This window comes from Cuculus canorus, chromosome 16, assembly GCF_017976375.1.
Source record: "Cuculus canorus isolate bCucCan1 chromosome 16, bCucCan1.pri, whole genome shotgun sequence".
Lineage (NCBI taxonomy): Eukaryota > Metazoa > Chordata > Aves > Cuculiformes > Cuculidae > Cuculus > Cuculus canorus.
The window spans coordinates 11,413,397-11,432,890 of NC_071416.1; the positions used below are offsets into that span (position 1 = coordinate 11,413,397).

Below are 19,494 nucleotides of genomic sequence, written 5' to 3' on the forward strand. Positions count from 1 at the left end.
TTCAGTGCTCGTTTTTATCTCTTCCTACTGTGCCAACTCCTGCTTGAAGTCATAATGATATCATTTTTATTTTTAAGTGTGTGCACACATGGTTATTGGTAATGCTCACAGAAGCCTGGGACTAACAGTGTCACCGAGCAAAAGCGATGGCTTTGCTGCAAGCAGAGGGATGGCCAACCCGTCTCTGTGATGCACCCCCAGCCCTCTAGTGTTCCCGGCAAACTGAGGATCCTTCCTTCCTTTAAAACCACCCACTATCTCCCAGGATTCTCCAATCTGTTGTCACTTCACAAGCACTGGGAGTAACTACCATTCTTCTTTTCCTTTGAACAACCAGAAAGTTATCACTATGCACTAGCTCTGCCAGGGACGGGCCATACTCTCATGACCAGTGCAGCCGGTACTGGGAACCAGTAGATCCACAGCCAGCCAGGCACCCGAGAGTTGTGAAGGACTCTGACACAGGATTTTCACAGAATCATAGAATAGTTTGGGTTGGAAGGGACCTTAAAGATCACCCAGTTCCAACCCCCCTGCCATTGGCACAGACACCTCCCACTGGATCACGCTGCCAAGGCCCATCCAACCTGGCCCTGAACACCTCCAGGGATGGGGCAGCCACAACTTCCCTGGGCAGCCTGGGCCAGTGCCTCACCACCCTCACGATGAAGAAATTCTTCCTTACATGTAGTTTAAATTTTGGATAAGTCTTTCAACTTTTTCCTGCAAGGTGTGAAGAATCATACCACACCACCTTCCTACAAGATGTTGTCAAGTGTAAGGAAATTTGTAAAGCTACTGCAAGTCTTAGAAAGAAAAGTCCGATGCATGCAGAACGTGCTCTAGCTCATTTTGCTGACAACACAGTGAAGGAGGTCTGAATGCAGACATGTGAACCACCTCCAGCTGCCCAAAACTCACGGCTCTTGAAAAATACCATGTATAGACATGGGATGACAGAGAACAGGATGGCAAATGTGACGTTTCCCAGCAGTGTCAGCCCTTGCGGTACTTACTCAGTAAAATGATGATGCAGATCAAGATTGCGATGATGGCGCCGGTGCCCAGCCCCGCTGCAGCCACCGCCCCGATGGTGGTGCAGTCGCCGTTCTCATCGCACGGGCACACCTTCACTTTGATGATGGATGTGTTGTACAAGGGGGGATTTCCTGAGTCCGTCACAATGATTGGCACATCATACACACCCGCTTCCAGGTACATGATTCGTAAACTAAGCTGGGCGTAATCACCTAGAGAGACAAAGACAGACGCATGACAGGCACTCTCGTAGAGCCTCGCAGCCACACTCATCCAGGCAGGGCTCCTCTGCCAGAGCAGTCCTCTGAGTCCTGAAGGAGAGGCTGTCAACAACACGCCTTGGCAGGACAGCTTCAGACCTCTGCCCTAACGCTTTGGTCAACACTCAGCCTGTGTTTTGCAAAATACAGTGTCTTCACTGCTACCTTGAAGCTGCTTGCAAATCTAGCTCCATGCATTTCAAAAAGCATGAAATGCAAACACTAAACCCTGGGTCTGGGCTGCCGCTGGCCACTGTGCAGGTTTCTCTGCTTGCCCACTCTTCCACCTCAGGATTTTTGGGAAGCGCACTGCCTATCAATGACACGCTCGGCCAGGTAATCTTTCTTGTGTTCCCTCCCATAGTGATACAAGAGCTGTGGGACTGAGCCCTGAGCTGTAAGTGCGCAAGTTGTTTCCCCCTGGCCTGGCAGAAGTTGCCAGACCTCATCGAGAGCAACCGATTTTGAAGCCAAAGCCACCTATGGCTCCATGATATTTTCCATCCTCTGCTGAAACTACCATTAAGAGGAATAATTAGGGCCATTTGTGCTTGCATGCTGCAATATAAAAATCCTCCACATACTGGTAATCTTCACACTTACCTAGCCCTCCTGGTTCCACGGTAAATTAAAAGGCTGCCTTTATGCAATTATGGTCAGAGAAATGAACATTGATCCCGATTGTGGCTTATGACAATTACACTGGAACATAAGGAAGACTGATAATAGCTTTTTTCCTCTTGGCCATTATGGATGATTTATACTCTGTTCACTACTAATAACTGTTCATAATTATGAAGTGCATTAAAAAAAGCCAAGTGCCAAGGCTCTTAGAGTTATGCTGCAGGTCTGATACAAATCATTTCTGATTAACTATCTTGTCTATAATGTCAGCCATAATGTGGTTTAAAAAATAAAAATCAGATAAAAAAAGTAGGCAAGTTTGGAAGTTTGAAACTGCACGTGGCCACATTAGTGAATCAAGAGTCCAAACGTCCTCAGGATTGCCTGCCCCATTTACCATTCAGCCGTGTTATGGTCCAGTTCTTCCTCACTGCAGATGGCACACTTGGCAGCTCGAAGACAAAGGGCCCAACGTTTGGATCGATGTCAGCATCCGCGGCTGTTATGTTGATGACATTCAGGTTTGGCTTTTCACAGATCTGTGCCTCCTTTGGCAGAAGCTCAGGAGCATTATCGTTGATGTCGATTAGGTAGATCTGCAGAGTGCCAGTGCCGCTTGCGGGGGGTATGCCTGAATGGGAAAGGCAGAGCTGAACATGGACTGATGACCATCACTTGAGAAGCAGAGGGAACGACAACACTGTGGACCAGCCTCTCTCTACCTTCCAATTTCAATAAACTAGGATTTTCACCCTCCCTCCTTGGACCTTATCAGGGACATACTGTACTTTCACGGTCCCTTGCTTTAAGGGTTATTATTAAAACTTCCCCAAGCCTCCTAATGTTGCTGTTTTTCAACCTGCAGAACATGGACGTTGACTTCTGCAAATTTGTAGCCTACAGCAATGTCCTTACTCAGATAACTCAAACAATTCGAGGGGGTGATGCCAAGCTGCTATTGCAAATTTTAGTAATGGCTTTTTGAAGATGAAAAACCATTAGAAAGAAAGCTTACAAGAGGAAGAAGAGCGCTTGGAAGAAAAAAAATCATTGGTCAGCATTTTCTGTAGCACTTGACGGCCAGATTTTAGATTTGCAGACTATTACACTGCTTCAATGAAAACCCAACTCTCCAGCCTATCCTACAGCCAGCCCTAGTTTTAGTGGTAAAAGATCCTCGCTCAAAGCCTACAGTATGAGCTAACCATCACCTAACACACTGGGTGATGCTGTTAACCCATGGCAGCAGCAGTATGTCCCAATACGTAGGTCTACATCCTCTCTACCTTTGTCCCAACCAACGGGACCACCGCAACCCAGCAGTCTTGGTCCTCCAGCCTCTTATTGATGAAGAGTCACATTTCTCTGAGTAATGACCACTTACACAAAGTAATGCCTGCCCTGGCAAGAGAGAACAGCTTTCCCAGAAATGGCACAGTGTTTTTAATTTCTCTCCCTACACATACATCTGTCAGCTCCATGTTGGCTGGTCCATCACCTCCCTTCTCAGGCAGCGTCGCTTCAGCAATTCTTTTTTAAGAGAAAAAAATAAAAGCTACACAAACCATTTCCCCACCAGGCTTTCAAATGTTGCTTCTGCTTCCACAGACTTTCCTTCTCCTTTCTGCTCCATTTTTCAAGGGAGCCTTGAAAATTCTGAAGGGGCCCTGAAAATCCTTCTTTTGTGGTTCCTACATAAGCTCCTCAATCATTGATCTCATCCTTTCATCTAGTAAGCATGGGGTAGGTCTCCCTCTAAAACAATGCCTTTGATCCACCTTGAAAGTTTCTGGAGAGACAGACAGCCCATCAGGATACTGGGCTGAAAATGCACACTGACTTTCAGGACCAAGAAAAGTGATTTCACTGTTTGCACGTTATCCAGAATATCTTCTGGGATGAAAGCACGGCCCACACTCTAACCTCTAAGACAGACTGAACGCAAAGGAGCAGTCCCAAGAGGCACTAATTGGCACACGGCTCAAGTAACCTGCAGTTGCCTCGCACAGAAATGAAGATTTGTAGGTCTGTTGGGTATTGCTGGGCTCCAGTTTCAGGTATATTTGGTTCTTTGTGCTCCTGAATGTAGTTCTGGGGCAGTATCAAGAAAAATGAAAAGTAACCTATTTTTTATATGTTCAAGTACTATAATCCATGGAACATTTCAAATTATTTCAGCTGTTTTATGTGGAGATGGCAAAAGCATGTCTAGAACAGGTATTTATGTACTATAAAGCATCCTTGGACTTTATGCACAAGAGATGAGGACTACCATAGCATCACTGTCTCTGATGGAGAAGTTGGTCCACTCGCTGAAATTAAGATTGACATACTAATGACTTCTTTATTACATATACTGAAAGCAGCAAAAAGAACTTCAAGGAAACAAGATGCTCTGCTTCTCCAGGAAAGAAAGAAAAATCCCCCCCCAAAAGTGCTGACCCTAAGCCCTTCTTTGATGACTACTTGACACCAGAGAACCTGGAACTTGGGAGAAATGTGGAGTTTGTTAGCCCAGATGAAACTTTAGCTGTTATCCTAAGCACTCTAGACAGAATTTTAAATAAGGTGTTGCTTTATATGCATTTTAATGGCTGCAATGTACCAGTGATAGATTAATTTTTCAGAATAAAGAGATTTATCTAGGTCCTCACTTTCTGAGTTGCTGAATGATGGATGTGGAAGCGCTGATGCACTGCAGCATCAGCACCGAAGCCAAGGAAGGGGGTTAACTCCAAATTGTTGTAGTAAGTGCCCAGGATTTGCAAGGTCAGACAGTGAGGATTAGTTTGATGGGTTCAAGCTCTACCACTGCTTTAGTGAACAGCCTTGGCCAACTAATTTGACATGTTTTGCCCTGCAGCTCTTGCAGATGAACACTGCTAGATCCCCTTGAGACTGTTTTGGATTTCAGTGCTGTGGCTGCCTCCACAGAGGGGAAGCTTAGGGTAGGGCTGTGTGACCACAGCTATCCAACCACTGGCGGCAGAAAGAAGGGGCAAAGGGGGGTACTGCTACTCAGCACTGAAACTCTTCCATGAGCTTGTGTTTCTCCTGTGACTCAGGATGCAATGACTGAAGTGAAGCTTGAAATCCCAGAAGGAGCAAGTTTTCATGAGCCCTGCAAGCGCCACTGAATCTGCTCAACATGGACGTGGCACCCTGAGGGGTGACAAGAACTAACACAGAAACTTTCCTGAAAGCACTTACAGAGCACAAGAAATATACTGAAGGGCTCACAGCCAAGCCTAGAATTATTTTGCTGCCGAAGCATGGCTCTAGTTTGATGCAAGCACACGGGAAGGGGGAAGGTCAGAGTGGGAAAGGGGGAGAAAGGCCCTCTCCTCACCCAAAGAAGCTACTGAGCCCTCCACAAAGCCTTTTCTAACTGGAAGAACCAATGAATGAAATAACAGCGTGGGCACATTTAGGTACAGGTAGCAAAGAAGTCATCAACTCCTAATCAGAATCAGGAAGAGAAATCCAGGGCAGCAGCAATGGACTGCTCGCCCCTGGGTGAGGCCAGCGCTGAGGTTCACAGTGCTAATTTGACCAAAAGCACTGTGTGATCTTTAATGAGTAGAGAAGAGCAAGCCTTAACAGGACTTCTCAGCGAGAAGATCTGTACTGGCCTCTTCGACTTTGATAATAAAGCGCACCAGCATCCAGACACTCTGATGATGGCTGGACGTTTCAGAAACTGTAGTGGACAGAGACAGATTAGCTCTGGTGACAGACAGACAGACAACTTTCATGAATGCCACCACAGTTCAATGGACTGGTTTATTTTTAATACCCTCCTGCCATCCTCTACAATTATTTCTGGTTTCCTGATGGAAAGCTTCCTGAATGCTCTGATCAATGCCTTTGGGACGATTATCAGGACCAGTGTGTTCGGCAGCCCTTGGAGAGCACATCCCTTTGATATATTTTTAAGTTCAGGCTACACCGCTACACTGAACTCCCCAAATCGATTTTCCATTTGCCCTCCCCTTCCCTTAATAATACTCCCTGTATACTGTGCACATTTAATTTACTCCAGCAATTTCCCGTCCCACTTTCACATTTTTGACCATAAAAACCTGGGAAAAAGATAACTTATACTGACAACTCTGTCAGGGCATCATTTCTCTTAATGCATCACATTAGAGTCTTATTGAAGCATGAACAATGTGAAGCCTGGGCTCACCGTTGTCAGCCGCCAAGAATGTGGCCTCGTAGACATTATTCTTAATGTAGTCTGACTCCCGATCAAGGACAGCAGCAGTAGTGATCTGACCATTTGTGGCATTAATGTTCAGCCAGTTTGCAGGATCTGACAGCTTAGAGTATCTACAGAGAAAGGAAATAAATACATGGCAGTCTTTTCACTGACATATCCTTAATATTGTTTGAATGAGATTTTTCTGGACTCCTGACCCACGATACAAAGGACCTTTGGATAACCGGTTTTGTTGACAAACAAAACGCTAATTGAGTATCTGTTTTCTGACCTCTACAATTATTCAATTTTTCTATTTCTTTCATTTTGAAGGTTTTTCTTTCCACTAAGTGCCACTTACATGCCAGCTTCCCACTGCTTGGAGTGGACGTAGCCTGAGCTCTCTGCAGCCGAGGAGAAATGGGGTCTGCAATGACCACTGCATTTGTATGCCTGAAGTACGGGATGGATTACTGCTCTCTCCTTCCCTTAACATTGCCCTTCCTGAAGTATCTCTTGCTCTAAAGAGGTGGATATTCCTGCTTTCTGTCCATCACTGATAAACCACAGTTTGGGAAATAGGACATTGAAAGAATGGAAGTTTTCAGGCCACTCTTTTCAGGCTTCTGGTGAATATCCCTGTCCAGAAATGGGCTGTTTGAAGCTGAACTCCAAGTGAAACTTGAGCTGTGTCAATCCATGTGAGCAGGAAAGCAACACACAGCTGCACAAGCCTCTGCCAAAGGAAAATTACATTTCATGGCACTAGACTCTTTGGGATGTTTTAATTTCTTTTTAATGTCACTGCTATGAGTCTCCTGCCCTTTCTCCGTTAAATGATCAGGGATCCAGTTTCAAAGCTGGCTTTTTGAGCGTGTCTGTGGCTGACAAGGAGAACTTGAGGTGTGACATCGGCGACACCAAGTTGTGCCTTACTGGAGATCCTTCTGCTTCCTTATCTTCTATTTGTAAAAGCTCTATTTCTTCAAAGACTACACAGAGAGAGACAGAAAACTCTATGCAAGGCTCCAGGCAGCTGGATAAGCTCTCTGCAAAGTGCTTATTGTGGATCTGTAGGCTTAGGTTTCTGGGTATCTTTTTTTTTCCTAATTTGCCAATGCCAATTGTGAATCAAAACCAAAATATCCTTTGCATATCTTACAAGGACAAGACCCCAACAACACCTCGTTGCTTCTTGCGAAGCCTTGGCATTGGGCTGTCCTGATGAAAAAGGTGTAAAATCAATTGTACAAGGATTTGGAAACAAAGTGCTTGTGGATACACAAAATGTGTGTCCTGGGAGCCCTAGGAAAAAACAACTCAAGTAATTGTTGTTCGCTTTCACAGAAAGTCGTACAAAACCCTGCACACGCACTGTACAATCACTGGAATGGCTCAGTAGAGCCGGTCCTTCTCCCAGAGAAAGCAGATGCTCATTTGGATTACAGACAATCCACCTACGGGTGAGACGAGTATTCAATCAAAAACGAGCCATTCTCTCCTCCAAAAACCAGGCAGGGTACGGACATCAGGGAAATAAAGACCCTTCAGAGGCCAATATTTCAAGAAGAATATAAGAAAAATTGGCTTGTTAGTTAGGATGGTCTCTCTCCTCAGAAGTCACAATACCTGTCTAAAGACAACAAGATGAGGCAGTGAATAAACTATCATTTTCTAGACCAGACAGCTCCGTGCCAGGTGAAATACTTCAAACTCTTCCTGACACGAAATGTCACAACTGATGTAAGTTTAAGTGGCCTTGGCTGTGGTCATGTCATAGGCTCACATTTCGCCAAAAATACTGTGGTGCTTACAGACAGGGAGTAAAAAAAGAAACTTCAGTGGCTGCAGAAGTATCTAAGAGCAGGAAATGTATTTCTTGACTGCACAGATAGAGGCTGAAATACTTGGGAAAGGTGTCACAAAGACTCTCATTTTCACACGCACTTCTGTGCCAACCTATTTCCCAGTGGGAAGGTGTGAGAGTTGGGTCCCCAGTTTGTCTCGGTGTGACAAAACAGAGCAAGTGACACGCTCCTGGTCACAGCATGGACTAAATCCAATCTTAAACTTCTGAGGCCAATCATCTTGGTTTTAGAAGGGTAAAATTTTGTCTGCTGAATCTCATTCACGGCGATAGTAGGGAGGTTAGGTTTGACAGTTGGATTAAATGGAAAGGGAAGGTCAGAACAAATCTGGCTGACTGCACAGCAGGAGGGGGTACTCCCTATGGATTGGCATTAGTCAGATAAAGACCATGTGCCAACTGCATGGGTATGGGTGTTTCTGAGTGCTCAGGCAATATTTAACCATATGACATCTTAAAAGCCTGTTCAGCAGCTGTTTATAACAAAGCAAGCCTTGCTCTGAATCAGCCGACAGCTCCTCTCGCCCTGTGCTTTTTAAAGCAGGTTGAACCTAAATCCCCTGGAAGCAACACAAGACATGATTGAAAATCTGACTCATTCCCTTTGGAAATCTAGCCCTAGCCCTTCCTGTGCCTCAGTTTCCCCACATAAAACAGAAATAATAAAGTTGCCTTTGACCTTTTGTGCTTATAAAGTGCATGAACAACATAGGTCAAAGCATCCTTGGCAAAGCAAAGACAAAACACTTGGTACAATGCAGCCCTGACCTCTGACTTTGTAACAACTCAGACACCCTTTGCTATTGATGGCTTTCATTTGAAGCTGGAAACTGCCCCTTTGCAAGCCAATAACGTAGGATCCAACTTTGCCGTCCCAGACACAGCTGCTCGGAGCCTGGCTTACCCGGGGGAAGGTGGAGTGCAGCTTTACAAGCCTGTGTGGTCCTTTGCAAGCTCTCAACTAAGGGTGCAAGTAACTGCTAAGCATTTTACTCATACCACATCAGTCAGTTTGTGAATTAGCTTTCAGCTGCTTTGTTCCACAAACTCCTGCAGCTGAAATCCCCCCTCCTACACCCGAGCTCACTTGGCTGCCTGGTCTCCCACCTTACTGCCTGCTGCATGAAGCGATCAGGATCCACTGCTGAAAACGTCGTCAGGACTGTCCCCATGGGCACCCCTTCCTCCAGCCTGATTAACTTGTGGTTCGTGGGGAAATACGGTGCTTCGTTGACATCTGTGACTGAAATGGTGACTCCTGCTGTCGACTGGAAGGACATCTGGATGCCACTGGCCAGGGGAGCTTGGTTTGATACCATCACTGTCAGCATGAAAGCTCTGTTCATCTCATAATCGACTGCCTAAAACAAACAAACAAACAAACAAACAGGCAAGCAAGCAAGCAAGTATAGAGCCAAGCAGAGAATAAATTCTATTTTCTGGCTGAAAGCTGCAAGATTTAGAAGGCAGATGATACCAAAGTCATTGCCTCATCTCGTTCCCTCCTGACCTCAGTCCTTCCGAAGATGGGCTCCTCCAGCTTCAATTCAGCAGAGGAGTTGGCCTTCCCATATTTGGAGAGTCAAACAGCTAAAAAACTAAGAACTGCAAACAGCAGGGAGGATTTGCCCCATGTTTTGTTCCAAAACAGAAGCTGCCTGTTTAGGCTAAGCATTGAGCAAATGAATTCACCATGGGCTGCTCTAAATGCAACAGGTGGAGCCTGTGAAGAAGGGCAGAACAGGTACTTAACAGTGCTAACAGCATTTAAAGCTCCTGACTAAGTAGCTAGGACAGTCTAGGTGGACTCATGAGCCTGAAGTGCTCTTCAGTTTTCCCCTTAAGTGAGTTTATAAGCAAAGGTGGACCTGCAATGAACAACACCAAGTCCTGCTAATCAGGTGGTGCTTCCAGTGGGACCTCTTGACTTCTTGCAAGATGCCTCGTTATCTCCAGAGATTGCCTGCACTCTCTCACAGATCCACTATGCTCTTGGGTGGCCACAGATCTCTTTTTTTACATGCACATAAAGACAGTACATCTTAGAAGCCAGAAGGAGTAAAAAGCCTTTGCTGGCACAACTGGCTGAACTGCAGTATAATAATAATTTCCAAGCCATCCCACTAATTATTATGAGGGAAGTCACTAATCATCTGCCAAGGAGGCTTGAGTTATGCAGGATCACACCTCTGCTTGTTAAAAAATGCTTTGCCATAATTCATAAATTTAGAAGCGTAACCATTCTCCCTAATACCTTCTCCAGTGCTGAGTCTGCAAAGCGTACTCTCACGGTGTAAAATGCCACAGTTACGTTGATTTCAGTAGAGCTGTACTGATTTACACCAGCAAGAACTGGCTTCCACGTTCTGTTTAAAAACCACTATTGTCAGGAGAGAAGTCAAATCATAGGAGGCTACACGAGAGAAACAAATTTCAGGGGCAAAAGGTAAAACAGCGGAATTTCTATTCAATTGAAGTGCAAATGTTCCTATTGCTAAACGGTTTCCTGACAGGCAGGGCCAACATTTAATAAATAAAAGGAAGCATAAAGATTCCCAGTACACCCACCAGCACTGACTCATGGACTTGTACCGCATTCAAAAAAAGATGCATGGTAAAAGTTCCCATTGAAACACTATTCAAGGCCTTGAAACAATTTGACTAATGCATTTCCTCAATTTCTTTCACACTCCTCTAATTTATATTCCTCCAGTCTTCCCTTTTTTGTGTGTGTGCTCGCCTGTTTGCTAACCTTGCCCACAGCCAGTCTGTACCTTCCTCCCTGGAAGGGCTCAGATGGAGTGGGGGGAGTGATCTGAGCAGCTCCAGGGGGCAGCGAGTCCCTGGGCTCCCTGCCTGCTGAGGCACCAGACACACTGACCACACACAGATCTGCTAGGATGTGACCTGATGCAAGGGAGTGTTTTTTCCCCCCACAAAGAAGCTGCTCACTCAGCTTCTTAATCTCTCTTCTGGGAGCAACAAAACCAGAGTTGCAGAGCAGGGAGTGAGGCTGGACCAGGATCACCCGGAGATGCCCATCCCACAGACCGTCCCTGAAGGCACCAGTGCTGGCACGTGGTGGCACAGTATCCACCATAGAATCTCATAGAATCACCAGGTTGGAAAGGACCCACTGGATCATCGAGTCCAACTATTCCTAACACACCCTTAAACCAGGTGCCAGCAAGATTTTTCCAGCAAGAGATTGCTACCATACCACGATGAACGAGCTCTGACCAGCCACCCAGTCTGACGTGCGCACACTCCCCAAACCTTTAAGCATATTCACTTATTAACGGAGAACAAAATATTTCAAAGAAGCAGGTGGAATCCTAAGAGTCTTCCCTTCTTCACCATGAAAATTTAATCACAAGCAATTTCACTCATTCTCCTTGCTGAAAATATGCCAAAAGGCCTCCCAGCTTGAGAAGGGTAAGAAACTCTGGGTGCCCAGGAGGATCAGGTGAGGTTACATAGTGAAGACATCCACGCAATTTCAAGCTTTGAGCTCAGCTTGAGAAGACAGGATTTTCACATGGTTCTCTGCCCTGTCATCACTGTGGGCTACACAGCAGTGCAAAGTCAGCACCAGCATCAATGGTGTCTTGACAAATTTGCCAGGCTTCTTGCCGCCAAGTTCTGAATAAGGAATGGTTCATTATGCAGAAGTCCTTGTGTAGCAGTGATGATCATGCAAGTCCCCTGTTGTTCACTTTGATGTGTCTTTAAACTACAGTCGTGACACTTTACTAGGTAAAGACTAAGGGGTCCTTCCCTGCTCGCAGTGAAAAAACATTGCGTTTTAGTTTCAGACTGGCTGCTGATGTCAACAAAGTTCAATTGTTGCATTTTAGTCTGTTGAATGTTTTCTGCTTAAGCAGAAGAATATATATATGTGTGTGTGTAACTTACACACACACATGCATCCATATACACGTTTAGAACTACTGCTGAGCTTGAAGAGATTTTGGAACGTAGCACCAGACAAGGCTGTCAACCATCATTACAGAGCAATAAAGTGTGATAAATAAAAGGACCCTCCTAAAATACCATCTAGCAGGTAAGATGATGTCTCTCTCAAAGTTTCAGCAAAGTGGCATCTGCACACACACTCGTAGCCTAAGGGTCAGGGAACAGGACAAGCTCACACGTTCCTACCAGCATAACTTCATTGACATTTCACTGATGTCATTTTTCCTAACACCCAAACTGTAAGTTATTAAGAATGACGGCAACTCATTACCTACAAGGGAGCGGGGCTGTTTTTTTCAACACAGAGCTACTCTTACTTCACGTTGCTCGTTAATGTTTCATCCAAAGTTGTTGACTGAAACTTCTTGTTAGAGAACGACAGAATTATCAAGAGATGTAGCTTTTGTCCATCGCAGCAGATATTACATTTCAGGTGCAGTGCACAGTGCATATTGTGTGAACTACTGATCACAGGGACCTGTTCATGATGCCTTCACTTTCTCGATAGTCAGAAGGAGTAGGCACCTTATCTGGGAAGAGATTCCGTGGATGCTGAATGGATCCGGTTATGTTCTGGCAAAGCATTCACTGCCTGGGTTGCTGACCTCAGTAACTCAATGGGAAGTGAACACTCAAATTAGGATGAAGTAATTTTCTTAAGAGGCAAGGAAGGAAACAGAATTTGATACTTGCTGCAGGCATCCTGAGGGTTCCTGTTCTCCTAACGCTTAAGGCAATGGATGGAGGGAAGAAGGGATGGTGGATATTTACAGCCTTATTTCTCAGAGTCTTTGAACAAGACCCTCTGATCTAACCCGGGGAGTGGCTTTCCCTTAAGTGGAGCTATTCTGACCTCAGGATCTGGCCCATACTGTGTGTTTACTGCTTTTGATACTAGGAAAAGAAAATTGCTCCAACTTTTTTCTGCCAAGGAACTCAATTTGAGGAAAATCTCCCCTTCCATTCTGTTATCAGGAAATTCAGTCCTCCTGAAATCTCTCCTGCACTCCCTGCTTTCATAGAGGATCACTTGACTGATCCCCTGCAGTGCAATGCTACTCCCCATTCACAGCTAACAAGGAGTTTTGTAACTCAAAAAGGAGAAGGTGCAGCCTCTGCCCCAAACCTGCACAGACCAGGTGCCATTCCTTCTTAAAGTCCTCAAAAAGCCAAGGAGAAGCAGGATGCAGGGGCCAAGCTCAGATGCTGGGAGGTGCCTTCTGCACCTCAGAGTTTACGGCAGGCTGGACTGAGTTGGGAAACCGAGAACCAGTGGCAGATACTTGAAGCAAAGGTTTTCAGAACATCTGCACAGAGAGAGATGGGAAACAACAGATCTGAGCACTTCTGTTCTCAGGTAGAGCAGTCATGAAATAACCGCAGACTTCTGCCTTCTGGCAATCCCTTAGCTAGATGAAAGGGTGCTAGGTGTAGATTTGCTTTGGCTTTCCCCTTACCTTCACAACCGTTACCATGCCTTCATTGGTGACAGGGTCTGTCCGGATGGTGAAATGGCCAGAGGGGTCTCCGCTGATAATTCGGTAGATGGCATTCCAGTTGGGAGAGTGAGGCTGGTCCCGGTCCATCACCGTCAGATTTGCCACCACAACCTCCACTCTGTTCTCAGGAACTTCTCCTGAATACTGCAAATAGAAGACAGGAGCGGTCACGGGGGGGGGGAGCATTCTGTCCGTCCTCACAACTATGTCCCCTCTCCCCTACATCACCAAATTGACTGCGATAACAGCCCCATGAAGAGGACTATAAGCAATACAAACCTTTCTCATTTTGAGCTTCCCTTTTGTTTTTTTCTCTTTGAACATTTTTCCAAATCTTTCCAAGTCTGTCTCGCCTCCCAGCCCAAAGGAGAACAAATCCCCTACCACCCAGACACTGCCCAAGTTTCAGCAAATCCTCAAAGTAAACGAAAGGAAATTGTTTCTGATATTCTTGTTCAGTTACAGCAATCAGAGTTAATTGTCAACAGCAGGTAAAAATGTCAGGCTAAAATGTGATTTTTTTTTTAGGATGACTCTGTCCCTTTAACCAGAGTATTTTACCTTTCTCACATTTCAGTGGTGATATTTTATTGCTTCTCCAATTATCTCATTTTCTTTCTTTCTTGCCCTTGATTTGATTTGGTCTCTTTATTTAAAGTGTTTCTTGTGATTTTGCCACAGACTTTCCTAGTGTTTAATTCACTCACTTAGCAGTGATTTTCACTGAGCATGTCCAGTTTAGGCATATCCTTACACATTAGCTGCATTCTTTTCTGCTTTCCAGTCCTTGATCTATCATACGGCTGATCAGGGTTCCTGGCCTGTGAATACTTCTCATGTTTGGGGCTCAAAAGCTGCCAGTTAGACACGGTCCCAAATTTTCAACTGTCCTCATCTCTCAGCATCACCTATGAGCAGTACTTGCAAAGCAGTGCTCTGATTGACATATGGCAAATTAAACACTGGGGAAACGATGGGAATGGCTGGCTCTGAGTCTGAAACTGAAATTCTGGCCCCAAACTGCAGGAGCTGAGCAATTCTGAAAATCTGGCCTTTGGTGTGCACAAATGCCAGGTTATGTAAATGATAATAAATCATTCCTTTGTTGGCGCAATAATCCCTTTCCCACTCCTATCCCATACCCATCTACTGGAGTCTTTCAGTTATCTCTGGTTATATTTATTATATATTACTCCACCACTGGCAGCAAAAATACTCAATCTGCCTTATGTTAATGTAAATTTAAATTTGCTCTTTAGTGATACCCTGAATGGCGTTTTGCCCTCTTTTCTGTTATGCACCTGTCCTAAACCAAGTTCTCATTAATGAATGCAGATGGTATCTCTTTCTAGCCATGCTGAGTGGTGAGGAAGAACAGTGGGAAGCTGCGGGATAATTCTAGTTCCAGTACATGCTACAGCTCTTCTTTTCTCTTTATTTCCCATGATTTTACTCATTTTTTTTTACCCATTCTCTTGCTCAATTTGGAATCTCTGCAGCACACAGCTTAAGCAGGGGAAATATCACATGGAAATTCATCAAAAGCCTCTTGAAAAATCCATTAGATTATGTCATATGTACACTCTTATTATCAACCTTGTATGAAACCTGCTCAAAAGAACTCGAGGAGATTAGTTAAGCAGGATTGTCTCTTACTAAATCCACACTAGTTATCACCCATTACATTAAATTAATGTTGTACAGCACGCCAGCAATGACAAGTTGATGAGCCTCCAGTCTCTCTTAGGTGGTGGCTGCACTGCTGACAGGAAGGTATCACACTGTAATTTCAAAGGAGTTAAGCACTTTGGGCAAACATCTCAGATCTTTGAGGTAGAACCACAGTTATTGATCCATCTATTACGACTGGGCTTATGTCTTGCAGAACTAAACAGAATTAACCCATCAAGAGTAAGCCATCAGTTGTACTCAAGACGTTCCAACGGCCAGTCCTACAGGCTGCTGAATACCTTTAGTAGATCATAACCCAGGTACTGTCAATGAGTTTGGGTTACGTGGAAAAATCCCACACAATCGCCAACAGATTTTGCAGCAGCTTCTGTAAAAGCCACCGCAACATTGACTTTCAGCCTGTAGCAATCAAGTTTACTACAAGGCATATTTTAAAAATAGGAGGTATGATTAAAATTACAAACACACAAGCGCATCTCAGTATAAAGCCTGGAGGAAGACCACAACAGTCTGTTTCCATGAGAGTAAAACCCACAATGCTCAGCATATACCGAGCAATCCAGAAGTGCATCCAGTTGTTGTTGATGCGTGTTGGGTATAGCTAGGGAATGATCAGTCCTATGGAGCATTGAGGGTGGATGCTTATATGCTTATAAATGCTACTACGCTTATAAAGCTAAATATTGTTCGGCTGAGAGCAGATTACCTTCCCTGGGATCAAAGGAGCCATCCAAAGCTATTCAGGTTAAGAAGCAAATCTTGGAGGGAAGCACCATAACAGAATGACTTTCAGCAGCTACAGATCACTAGTTACTGGGAATCCAAAATGTAGCAGTCTTTCTTCCTTCTAACACTCCCCACCATCATTAGAATAAGTAAATGCTGTAACGTGTACTGTCCACAATTGTCTTTACCTTTAATAAAATTAAGTAATGACATTAAATTACATCCGCTAAAGGAAGGATGGCAGCTCAAAGCTACCCACACTTTAATGTCATTCCCTCCCTATCCTGAAGTAATTTAGGATACTGAACAATGCCATCTTTCACTGTGCTGCTTTGCAGCACTCCCTGTGCTGTACGTTTTCTTTCATACAATTACAATTGATTTTCAAATAAAGAGAAGCATATCTATTCAAACAAGGTAAAACAATGGGCAACGGAGGAGCTGCTGGAATAAACATAAGACTGACAAAGCAGTGCTTGACCTGTGGGTGTAGCATTTAGTCATATTCCCTTGTAATTCATTTAGCTTCACTTTCAATTGTTGCATTTGAAGTTCTTAATTTCCAGTGTGCTTTTTTAAAGACCACGCACAAGGACTTCTGTGGCTGATTGTTACACACTTTGCTTCCCTTTTTAGATAAGGATTTGTTCTGAACCTGCCATGTTCTTAAATCCTTAAATTCTGTAGGGTCTTTTTTCTTCCCTCCTGTAAAAGCCTATGCTGGCAAAAGCCCTTCTCTGCTTCCTCTGGAGCTGGTCTTTCTTGGTGGAAGGGCAGTAATTCACTCCGATTGCATTCAGGTTGCATCAGATTATACCAAAATTGGATAATCTAAGAGTTTGTCTTCCACCTCACTCAGTACCTGACAGCATATAAACACCCAGACAATATCACTCTGGAGAAGAAAGGGATGACTGTGAGGGGACAAATGATGAATTCACACAAAGACTTGACTTTGTGCAATACACCTGGAGTCTGGGCGGAGAAGCGATGCACAGCAGAGTAAAACCAATTAGCTCACTGCAGCCACTCCTAGGGAGGTGTGCGATTGAGGATGAATACAAAGATAATTATTCAGGATTCCTTCTAAAGAGAATTCCTTTATTCCAATGCTCTTACGTTTTTTCTAGCTGGTTTTACTAAAAAGCTGTGAAAGCTTTTTGTTCACATGAATGTCTGCAGGAAAGATTTTTGTGTTGTCTCCACAATTTGCTAATGATGACACAGGCAGAAGTAGTTTATGAGGGCTGAACCACCTACAGAAATAGCATTTTATGACCTACAGCTATGAACTAACACAAAAAAGTAAGGGCAGCTTGGTCCTCATATTAGGCTCCACGCCCTTCCCCTGACCGTTACGACAGCTACAAACTACTGCATCTTCTCTCTAGGTCCTCTGGGTTGAGGGAAACTGAAAGAAGAGTGAGCACACGCGTGCAGGTGGCGTGGGGTGTCCCATCCCTCAAACTGGCCACCCCATTCCGCGGCACTCTCTGGGCATGAGGCGCTGTGCAGCTGGGGAACCCAGCACACAAAGGGCTGCATTTGCCTACGCAAACTGTGTGAGCAGGCACCTAGTCTGAACACCAACCCACAGCTCCTCCACGCCTAAGGGCACGCTCCCAACCAAGTGCTGGCATGCGAGCCAACTGTTTACCTTTTCTGCACGATATTTAACAAAGACGCTTGAATAGCAGGCAAATTAATAAATAACTGCAGTCCGGTTGCACCAATCTGTGTAAAGTGAAAAAAAAAAAAGACAAAAATCTCCTAATAAATCATTAATTGTGATGTGCCTGCCCAGCTGCAGCACGGAAACAAGCAAATGCCATCCTAATTGATTGCTTCTTATTTCATTTTTATAGGTCTGCATTTTTTATCGTGGGGGTTGAGTAAACCCAGAGGTGTAAAAAACCTCTAGATTGTACTCTGTGTATCTGCCAACTTGATATTCCGATCAATAATCTTTCTCTTTTTTAGCCCCTACTCCTACTCCCGGTAATTTAGCTTTCCTTCCTAGCAGCCTAATTGCTGTTTTCTTAAGCCCTACTATCAATTCTCTGACCTTTAATTTCCAATATCATTTACTGTACGGGTGACTGTACTAGGTCTGCAAGTTATCCTACCCCCTCTCTGCCCTATGGGTCAGACATGGCTATCAGCTTCTGTGACAGTCCAACAGTGACCTCCAGGTTCTCACCTTACTGCTGCTGTTGTGCAGCAGAGACCACACACTCACTCAAATCCTCCCAAAGTCTCCATAAAGTCAATCCTTTCTTGTCTGCAAATCAGATTTTGAGATGCCCATTTCTTCATCACAGTTTATTAAAGAACTACTCATTTTGGAATGTTCTCAAATGATGATCACCCTCTAAGTACCAATGTCCTCACTTTGTCCTTTGTGCACCAGCCAGAACCGTCTATACAAGCATCTTTGCTTCCCTCTTAGTTTTTCAGGCTCTTGTCCATGACACAGAATGATAGAATGGTTTGGGTTAGAGAGACTTTAGAGATCATCTAGTTCCAATCCTCCTACCATGGGCAGGGACACCTCCCACTGGATCAGATTGCTCAAAGTCCCATCTAGCCTGGCCTGGAACACCTCCAGGGATGGGGCAGCCACAGCTTCTCTGGGCAACCTGGGCCAGGGCCTCCCCAACCTCACAGTAAAAAATTTCTTCCCCATATCTCACCTAAATCTCCCCTCTTTCAGCTTAAAACCATTCCACCTCATCCTACTCCTGCATTCCCTGATAAAAAGCCCCTCCTCAGATTCTCCTTTCCCTTTCAGCACTGGAAGCTGCTCTAAGGTCTCCCCGCCACCCTACCCTTCTCCAGGCTGAACAACCCCACCTCTCTCAGCCTGTCCTCTCACGGGAGGTGCTCAAGTCCTCTGCACTGCAGCATCCCTGCTTCAACTTCATATTCACTTGGATTTACTCCACAGTCAATCAACGTACGCATACCATACTTCAGACTAGTCATACGCCATGTGGCAAATGCTTCCCAAAACATTATCTATAAAGCCCAACGTGCTCTTGCCAGCTTGTAGTTTTGCTTTGCTGGTACGAGGCCCAGCTGTCACGGTGCTCATGCAGAAATGAATTGCTTGGGCTGCAGGCACTGGTTTGTCGTGGCTGGGCAGGAGTCAATCTTGCCCAGCCAAGCCGCAGGAAGCGCACAACAATTAGCAACAATTTCAAAGGATGCGTTGGAACTTCTGCCATTATTTTCAGTGGTTTGTGATATTAAAATTCCTCACCTATTCCCAAAGGAGCTCCCACAGCTCTACGCATGGTGTGGTAGAGCTAGACCACCTGCTTCTTTATTGGAGTTTCTACAAGGAGTGAAGAGTGACACTCGGCGCAGTCTCAATGTGCTGCTTTCACTTCTGCCAGATGAGTTTGAAAAACAACAGCAAGCCCTAAACTTTGGCACTTCTGAAGCTCATCTTTCAATGGGGCGTAGACAATATCCATCGCACTCCTGACAGCAGCCCCTGGCTCTAGGTGTTGTCTTTACTGCTGTTATTTTCTCAGAACCTTGAGTAATGACTGCTTTTGTAAGAAATAAAATTTACTTTTCAAAGAGGAAGACAAAGCAGAACAGAAG

The 19,494-nt window shown here is 44.8% G+C and overlaps 1 protein-coding gene across 3 annotated transcripts in view; it reads right to left on the reverse strand.

Annotated features, from left to right (window-relative positions):
• CDH4 (cadherin 4) overlaps positions 1-19,494 on the reverse strand; it is a 447,572-nt gene that overhangs the window by 12,527 nt on the left and 415,551 nt on the right. For all 3 annotated transcript variants that reach the window (XM_054081611.1, XM_054081614.1, XM_054081612.1), the window contains 5 exons: positions 13,423-13,608; positions 9,098-9,351; positions 6,112-6,254; positions 2,320-2,553; positions 1,017-1,250 (listed from right to left, as the gene is read on the reverse strand). In XM_054081611.1, coding sequence (XP_053937586.1) covers positions 1,017-1,250; positions 2,320-2,553; positions 6,112-6,254; positions 9,098-9,351; positions 13,423-13,608 — 1,051 coding nt within the window. The remainder of the gene's footprint in view (positions 1-1,016; positions 1,251-2,319; positions 2,554-6,111; positions 6,255-9,097; positions 9,352-13,422; positions 13,609-19,494) is intronic.